Source organism: Microtus ochrogaster, chromosome 5, assembly GCF_000317375.1.
Source record: "Microtus ochrogaster isolate Prairie Vole_2 chromosome 5, MicOch1.0, whole genome shotgun sequence".
In the NCBI taxonomy this organism is placed as follows: domain Eukaryota; kingdom Metazoa; phylum Chordata; class Mammalia; order Rodentia; family Cricetidae; genus Microtus; species Microtus ochrogaster.
The window spans coordinates 20,956,415-20,965,773 of record NC_022012.1 but is presented as its reverse complement, the minus strand read 5'-3'; the positions used below and the strand labels follow the sequence as shown (position 1 = coordinate 20,965,773).

The 9,359-nt window shown below is 40.7% G+C and overlaps 1 protein-coding gene across 1 annotated transcript in view; it reads right to left on the bottom strand.

Moving 5' to 3' along the window:
- LOC101989059 (beta-galactosidase-1-like protein 3) overlaps window positions 1–9,359 on the bottom strand; it is a 30,217-nt gene that overhangs the window by 12,244 nt on the left and 8,614 nt on the right. Inside the window, exons 6-11 of the mRNA XM_005347455.2 lie at window positions 9,013–9,139; window positions 4,399–4,480; window positions 3,461–3,525; window positions 1,612–1,696; window positions 682–819; window positions 70–150 (exon numbers count right to left, since the gene is read on the bottom strand). Coding sequence (XP_005347512.1) covers window positions 70–150; window positions 682–819; window positions 1,612–1,696; window positions 3,461–3,525; window positions 4,399–4,480; window positions 9,013–9,139 — 578 coding nt within the window. The remainder of the gene's footprint in view (window positions 1–69; window positions 151–681; window positions 820–1,611; window positions 1,697–3,460; window positions 3,526–4,398; window positions 4,481–9,012; window positions 9,140–9,359) is intronic.

Below are 9,359 nucleotides of genomic sequence, written 5' to 3'. Positions count from 1 at the left end.
CCTTTTCTTGCTCCTCCACAGCTATGGGCAGCCCATGAGAGTGGCATCCCCCACTAAGGGGCTAAGTACCTGAAGCAGAAGCAAAAAGTTTCCGCAGCTTGAAATACTTTTCTGTGTAATCTCCAGCCTCGGTCAGCACGGCATCATAGTCTACAAGACAGAGGACCCTGTTTGGGCCACACAGTCCTCCACAGCAGTCCCTGCTTCTGCATGGGGACACGTGACAGCCCAGATCCATCCAAGTTAAGATAGATGGAACACACAGCCTCTGTCTCTGTCACATTCTGTAACAGGCTGAGATGTAGGTGTGAACTGTCAACCTGGAAACATTCCCCAAATCCTATCTGCAAACACGGGGCTCACTCTGCTCTTTGACTTTCTCACAGACGCTCTCGTCTCTTCTACCTGGTATCCTTTCCCCACCTAGCCAGTTCTGATAACAATGGGGTCAGTGCACACAAATGTAGCAGAGCACTGAGTGCCAGGATTCCTAGCTGCTAGAATGGCAGCTCTCTGGGCAGCATAAATGTCAAAGACTAAAGGGGCACAGACAAAAGCCTTATTGCTCAGCACAGACTGCCTGCTGAAATCTCATGATACAAGAACATGACTGTGGAGTCTCCTCCCTAAGGTTCTAGGACCACCCATCCCAGAGAAGAGATCCCCACGATCATCACTTGCCATAGCTAGTCACAACACCTCGGTGCTGGTAGATACTCTGGGCTCCATTGATAAAACCAAAGTTGGTTCCGCCATGGAACATATACATGTTGAAGGAGATTCCAGATCGGAGAAATCTAGACACAGTAAGTTGGATTTCTGTTGGGGGTGAAAACAGGGGAGACAGAGACTGTAGGTGAAGAAATATCATCTCTAGCTCCATCCACATAGCCAGTCTTTGTCTTTCTTACCAACAAGTGGGTGGAAGCACCCAGAAGCACTCTTGTAGAATAATACGTCCTGGTGCTTGCAGCACTGTTTTTAAAAATGTTCTTCTCGCTGCACCATACGTTTGGTACAAATTGTATCCAAACTCCGTGTATTAAGTGATCAAAATCTTGTCTCATAAATATCTAAATTTTATAATTATTTGCACATAACTACTATGCTGTAATTCCTTCTTTCTTAGGATGTTATATCACTGTATTAGGCCTATGACTATTTATAATTTTTGCCACAAAAATTTCCATTTTTGCACTCATGTTTAACAGTGGGTTCTTGTTTAATCTGGCTGCCGGAAGAAATGGGGAGATGGCAGGTTTAGCCTGGGTCTTGACTCTGGCTGTGCTCCTCCCTGTGTGTTTACAAAACCACACATCATTTCTTTCTCTCTCTCTCTCTCTCTCTCTCTCTCTCTCTCTCTCTCTCTCTCTCTCTCTCAATTTCTACCAATCTGCTGCTTACACTCAACTGTACGATTCCTGTAGGGTAAGTATCATACAATTAATTTGTACTCACAAGGTCATCTTCAGATCACGGATGGTGCTTGCAATTAGCAAAGATTAGATGGATATATGCACCTGTGCAGGCATGTCCATAAAGCGAGAGCTCTGTGAATGACCCATGCCACAGGACCTTCCTGATCAGAGCCAAAAGCTATGATTCACTCACCAGTTGCACTTTTAACATTGTGTCTTTGCCCCCATGTGTCATACCAGCCCGTCCAGTATTCCATGACCATAATGGGTTTATCATTCTAGAAAGAAAGCAAATCAAATGCTAAGTGTAACACTGGAAAATAAGGTAGAACAGTGGTACCATGAGAGAGAGAGAGAGAGAGAGAGAGAGAGAGAGAGAGAGAGAGCAGTTGCAAAGTTTCCCACATTTTCCTTAATGCAGTTGTGTTCCTATTTCGATTCAAATTCTCTCACACTCATATAATTTTTAGTTTTCAAGATTAACTTACTTTCTGCATGCTGTGCTCTATGTGCATAATCACCAGCATGGGAGAAGAGGGCATCAGACTATATCGTAGATGGGCGGGAGCGACCTCATGGTGCTGGGAATTGGACCTACCTCCCAATTCCATAATGCTTGAAAATACTCATTTGATAATTTTGGAGAACTTCATTCACTTGGCTGTATCTTGTCTTACCCAACAATAAGTTCTGGCGTAGGAACAACCACACTGGGGCTCTGTATTTCCAGGTTTGAGGCTTAAATCACCATCTGACCTTGCTCAGGTCACTCTGCCATATGAGCTGACACAAGCTGACCTGAGCTGTCCTGAGCTGGCTTTTCCTCTGTATGAGGTTTGTACAGAGGTTCCAGATGTTCTGGGTATACAATGTTAATGTAAGATGAAAGCCAGCGGGCAGCAAGTTCCAGGAAAATGTATTTCTTGGAAGAATATTCATGTGTTGGTTGAGTTTTTTATTTTTTCTTCTTCTTATAACTTGTTTACTAGAATGTGTGTTTTAGTTTTAGTACCAGGAGCTATATATTCACTAAGTGGGCAAATTACTGTTCTGGATCTCTGACTGAGAAAGAGTGGCGTATTACCAAAACATGAATCAGCCAGTTTATGTGCTAGATTCTTGTGACTGATGGCCGCCTAAAGAATCCTTAAAATGTCGCACCATTTCTTAATTAGAATCATTTTGTCAAAAGTTAGGTAAATGGGATAAAACTCCTCATGTATATTCTTTTTTAAAAAATATTTATTTATTATGTATACAATATTTTGTCTGTATGTCTGCAGGTCAGAAGATGGCACCAGACCTTATTACAGATGGTTGTGAGCCACCATGTTGTTGCCAGGAATTGAACTCAGGACCTTTGGAAAAGCATGCAATGCTCTTAACCACTGAGCCATCTCTCTGGCCCATCATGTATAATCTTTCATGTTCCTGCTTAATAAGGATTTTGAGAAAGAAGCCAAGCTGAGGCTTCTGACAGTAGTGAAAGATTTTATTCTGCTTCTTGGAAGAAAGCAGAAAATAATAAATTGGTTTTGTGTGTGTGTTTGATTTGGTTTGGTTTTGGTGCTATTGTTTTTTAACTCTCTAAATCCATCTCAAGTCAGTGTTGAAACCACATCACAGTTCTCATATATGGAATCACTCCTATCATTTGAAATATAGGCAGACATATTTTCCCCTTGGGAAATCAACCAAGTACTCAGTCCGGATAAAAAAACATTCTATTTTGAGGCAAGATGCTCTCCTTTAACATAGTACCAGGTCAGGGGATTGAATGAGAAGAAAAAAGCAGCAAGACGTTAATGAACTTACAGTCAATTCTCATCTCCAGTTATGCTAAGCCAGAAAAACACTAATCATACAAATCATTCACAGAAAAAAAAATGGCTGGGTTGTGTGTCTATTCTTAATATTTACCACCCTATCTGGGTGAGTCATTCATCGGTCTGTCACAACTCCTGTCTTCCCTAATGTCATTGGCAAAGATAGCAAAATCTATCAGAAGACACATAGAACCCAGTGTTGCTTGAAAATCTCACCTGCATTTGTTGAAGCTTAAGAAAAGAATCCTTCTCAAAGGCTGCCATGTTGAGAGTAGTCAATGCTGTAGAGAGAGAGAGAGAGAAGTGCCTCTGAAACATTGTGACAAGGGGTGAGTAGACAGGGTGACAAGACAGTGTTTGTTACCTACTTTGCAAAGCACAAAGAACTGTCCTAGCTATTGCCACACCACACACGGAGGAACACTGTCTTTGTTGATGAAGACAGTTAAATTTAACCACACTTTGAACATACAGGTGGACCAAGGCAAGGGCAGCTAACATAGCAACACCTAGGAGCTGAATGAAGGCTTTGGATCCCAGACTCTGCACTTTCCAGGGTATGGTAATAAGAGCAAATGTATCAAAAGGAAGAAGGAAGCAGTCCACAATAGCTGTCACTCTGCACTGGAGATCACCTCAGTATTGTCCCTGGACCCATTCACATGCTCTTGGAATTTTCCCATAATACTATCACTCCATGATTCTAATAAATTTTTTAAGATCTGCTCAGTATTTAAGCTGAGTCTAAGACTGTGATATCAGGACTGGAACTTTGGCTGAGGTGAGCTTGTTTACACCCATCCAATAGTTCCCTATGAGACTGTCCATGTTAGTGGGCATGAGCAGGGCCCTGATCCATGTCCTGCACCAGCCTAGATCTTACCTGTGCAATTATTTTAAAAAATAAAAGATAGATTCAGAATGAAGAGTTCCATCAATGCTTTGCTCAAAGGGGAAAAATAAATAAAAAATGACACATGTGGTATTTGAACTCTGAGCTTTGATATTGAACTTCATTTAGTATCATATCAAATCTCTGGGACCCATCACAATAGACATGGGAAAGAGGATCAGTTCTCTTTGATACTTGTCTACAATTTTTATTGGCTGCCTAAGAGCCTTGCTTTTCCTATAAAGCGGCTGTAAGCCAGTACCTCCTTCGACAGAGCCAGTCTCCATCCCACTGTCATTATCTGAGGTCAAGAGGAACTCTACAATCCCTCTCTTCAGCAGAGCCTGTTGGGAAAATGAAGATTATTAATCTACGTTTCTTACTCCACGGCAAAGAGCAGAGATTGGGAAATTAGATAACAAAGACTCAGATGGAAGGTGTGTGATCTACAAAACAGATGTAAGAAATGTCTCCAAATGTCCATATGGTAAGGGGTTGGTGCTCAGCATGTTAGTGGGAGATGGCAGACAATTTAGAAAGTGAGCCCAAGGGGAGATCTTTAGGTCATTGGAGATACATTCTGAAAGGAGACAGTGGTAATTCTTTGTGTTTCTCTTTTTTTACCCTACCAGGTTAAAAAGTAAGAGGCTTGGTTCTGTCTGGTACTTCTGTGGCGATGTGCACTGTCTTTCAATACAAGTGCCATTAGTGGTAAACAATCATGAACTGAATGATAACTCTATTCTTGAATGTAAGTCTATTGTGCCTGTAGGTTGATTATTTCAGGTATCTTTTACTTTGTAATTGGTGTATAGTAAGTATATAGAATAATAGTTTTTTATCATGAGTTTTCATACATGCATATGACTGCTTTGATTGTATGTAAGGTATCTGCTGCAGTGGTGGGAAAGGTGCACAGTCAGAGTGACCATGTACAACTTAGGCCGTTAAAATTGCTGCTTTAGGCTCAGTTTGGTGTGGTTCTAGATACTTCACTAAAACAGTGGAGGGCTGAGGCCCTTTACAGGCTTGGTAAATGAAAGTTGAGTTTCTCAATGACCACACTACGGAAGTATGTAAATACAACAAAGAAAGAAATGGAAGAAATTTGGTGCTATTGTAATACTTATCTGGAGATTAACTAAATACTAACTGCACCGCCACTCTCTGCTTCTCTCCAGACCCTTCTCTGGTGTCTCCATAGTTTTTGCTGTCTTCATAGAGAATTCTCTTTGGCAGTTTGTTGGTCCACTGACTAGATGGACCAAGTTACTCAGTCTAAGCCAGTGGTGACAAATGATGGGGCAAGCACTAGACCAGAGACTGGGACTTGGAGACGACAATGAGCAAGTTCATTTCTCTTCATCTTCAGATACGTATTGAATCTTTCCCTGAAGCGTCGTATTTATATTTGTACATATTTTATTAGACGATTTAGCTGATGTATATTTTGAAGCAGTGGGTTTTTTAATCACATAAAAGATTAAAAGTGATATTTTTGGAACCCTTTCATGAATAAAATGCAAATGGGCAAGAGTCTAATAAAGTTACTTTCAGTTCTATATCTAGAATGAGAGATGTTGCAATACTTATAAGAATTTAGTTTTTCAATTGTACTTTATATTATCTTAATTCATTTTATTTAACTATTTTTATTTTCAACCAGATTTAGAACAATTAAGTACTTGTAAGATGGGAAGTTAGCATTAATTAATTCCAATAAAATGTAAATAAGAAGCTAAAGTACCAGTAGACATTCAGAAAATATTTTTTATAAAATGTTGGCAAAGTTATTGTTGTGCAACAACTGAATTTATTGTTAAACAGCATGTATATTCTACGATAGAATATTTATGTAAGACATTCAAATTATCAGGAAAGCATCTTTAGAATACCTTAATTTCAATGATAAACTTGGTATTTTCAGTGTATTTCGTTGTCCATTTTTTAATCTCACCCGTGAGAATGGAGTAGTGTCAAAACAAACTCAGAATTACTCTGTACAGCTTATCTTATTTTTATAATTGATGAGTTAACTGCTGTGTTAAGGTTTTCATTGGGGTTTTGTATTGATTCATGCCAAATATATTACACTGTACATACTGAAAGGTATTTATGATAATAAACCAATTTTGTTTAAAAAAAACAATTTTCATTTCAAGCTAAGCTGCCGTGTGAAAAAGAAAAAACCTAGGAATCACGAGGACCTTATTCTTAGCCCAAGGCTTGGTTACTACAGTATGCCTAGACTATGACTCTATATAAGGTCAGCCTTGTCAGAAGTTGACCTTAAGCAATCTAAAGAGGACACTGATCTCAAAGCCACTTGACTTATTCCCCCAAATTATTTCCCTCCCCTTTTATTTTATAATTACTATTCAACAATATCAACCAGATTCTCGGTCTGCTTCTATTATCTTGCTTAACTGCTACTTGCTCAGAAGGAGAAAAAGGCCAATGTCTCACATAGCAGAAAATTACTATGGTTGAGAGAATTGTGGTTTGTGCCTTTAAAATCTCCAGCCCCTGTCTGTCTTCCCCTTTTGCAGCAGGTCCCAGGTTGGCAAAAGCAACTATTGCCGTGATGTTGCTCTAAATAAACTTGTGTTTTTACCTTTTAAATTCAAGTTTTGTTTGGTGGACTTTCTCAGTGATCTCAAATTTCCCAACACTATCCAGGAAAGGCTGACCTGGTTGGGTCCTAAGAGTACCAGTAAACTAACTTGAGTTCTATGTGGATCAGCAGAAACAAGAAATTTTACTGTGTGGGAAAGAGGTGCTAGATTCTGAAAATTCTGCTTGGATCCTAGAGCTCAGACTCATGGCTCAGAAAGCCCAGGGTCTTTCCTATACATCTCTTGCATTCATGTAGACACATAGAGTCCCGGGAATAAAGTTAAGTGGTAACTGTTGTTGTTACTAATGTTTAAATAGGGATTCTTCAGATGCAGAGGTCCACAGATAAGCCCTGGACTGAGTCCAGTCAAAGAGAGGGAGGAAGGATTATATGAGCAGAGGGGTAGAGATAATAATAAAACCCACGAGACAAACCCCGAGCTGGTGGGACCTGACTGACTCTGGTCTGACAGCTGGGGAACCTGAACAGTAACTAACTAGGCCCTCTGACTATGGGCGACAGCTCTGTGGCTTGGCCAGTCTGTGGGGCCACTGGCATTAAATCAGGATTTATCCCTAGTGCATGAACTGGCTTTTTGGAGCCCATACTCTATGGAGGGATACCTTGCTCAGCCATGATACAGTAAAAAGTGGCTTGGTCTTGCCTCACCTTGATATGCCAGACTTTGTAGATTTCCCATGGGAGGCCTTACCCTTTAAGAGGAATAGATGGGGGTTAGGTAGTGGGAAAGTAGAGGGGCAGGAGAAGAGGAGGGAAGGTTAACTGTAGTTGGCATGTTAAAAGAAAAAGCCTTTTAAATAAAAAATTAAAAAAAATATTCTTTCCTGTAGCCTAAGCTGCCCTTGAACTTGCTATAGAGTTGAGGATGCTCCTGATCTCTTGATCCTTCTGCCTCTGCCTCCCAAGTGCTGAGATTACAGGCAAACACCACCCACCCAGCTCAGTAACCTTAAAAAAATCAAGAAAAAATTAATACTAGCTGAACATCAATGATGGAGTTCAGGCTATCTGTTCCCAGTTGGCAGAGCCAAGTAGGCAGCACCATGTCTGGTTGAGTCAGCTCAGAACCTGGAAAATATAACATGCTGTGTACCCTGAGGCCATTGGACCATTGAGATTGGAGACCTCTGGATTCCTTAAGCAAGGGAAGTCTACATAAGGAGGGTCTAAGCTACAAGAAAGGACACTAGCATGGCTGTGAATAACCGCTGCCCCCAAGAAGACAGATATAAATACTATGAACCAAAAAGCTGCAAGCCATGGTGGACTTTGAATGGAATACCAAATTTTCACGTTTTAAGAAGGTCCCTTGAACAATGATTTCTAACATCGCATTTTGTCTACTGTGAGATGTCTTTCTCTATGCTGTGAATATAGGCAAGGCAGGATAGAGCCAGGTGGGAAATCCAAGCAGAGATACAAGAAAAGAAAAGAGTCCTAGAGACACCAGCCAGCTGCCAAAGAAGCAAGACATGTAGAAAATGAGGTAATAAGCCCCAAACCATGGGTTAATTTAAATGTAAGAGCTAGTTAGTAATAAGCCTGGGTCATCAGCCAAGCATTTATAGATAATATTAAGCTTGTGAGTGATTATTCAGGAAGTGGTGTGCAGAAGAGAAACATAGAGCTATATCGTCTAATAACAAAGCTATTCATATTTAGCTTGATTGACACTGTTATGTAGGAATTTTATAAAAAATGAAACTAGATGTTCACATGTTCATGATGGAGATCATGAGTAAGTATGTATCTGCTCCAAATTGAAAGAGTACCTCCTGGTTGGAAGAGACAAGCATATAAAGCTAGGAAAGTAAAGGAAGCCTCCAAAGCCCAAGAAGTAAACAAAACAAACAATGAAACAGGAGATTCACAAGGCTCCTCCCAGAGTTACACAATCAGTAACAACTGCTGTAGAGAGGCGAGGACAACAGGCCAAATTCCCTGCATGTCATGCCGGGAGCTCCAAAGAGAGTTCTGGATGGGCTTCTCAGCGAGGCAGCTATCCTTGACTCACCCATGCTCCTCTAGGTAACCCCAAAATGCTCACTGATTCATTAACCTAGACTTGGGTGAAATCAATACTTCATTCTATCACTAGTTTCCTGGAGGGTTGATCACATCTCCCCAAGAAAAGTCACCTAACACCACTCATGGGACTGAAAATCAGGTATACATTGTAGCAAGGCACGAAATTAGAAAAAAAGCAATAAAAATACAGGTGCAAAAAACTATTCTTACCTCCTTAATGTATTCCATGTAGCTCCCATCTTTACCAAATGACCCATATTCATTTTCTACTTGGACAGCAATAACAGGGCCACCATGGTGGTACTGAGAAGCAAACAGATGATGGTTGAAAAGCAGCCTCGCTATTGGAGCAGAAGTCTAGAGTCCAGGATTGCTGATAAAGATACCAGAAGTGATAGGTGCTTTCTCTCGAGTCTGTTGGAGTCAGGCACCTTCATTCATCTCCAGGCATGTAAGCTCCCGAGGTGTCCACAGGGCTTTGTGGATACAGGACCAGCGGGTTCCATTCTGTTTCTCATGTTCATTAGCTATGAGCTCTCAAACCTATGAACTCCTTC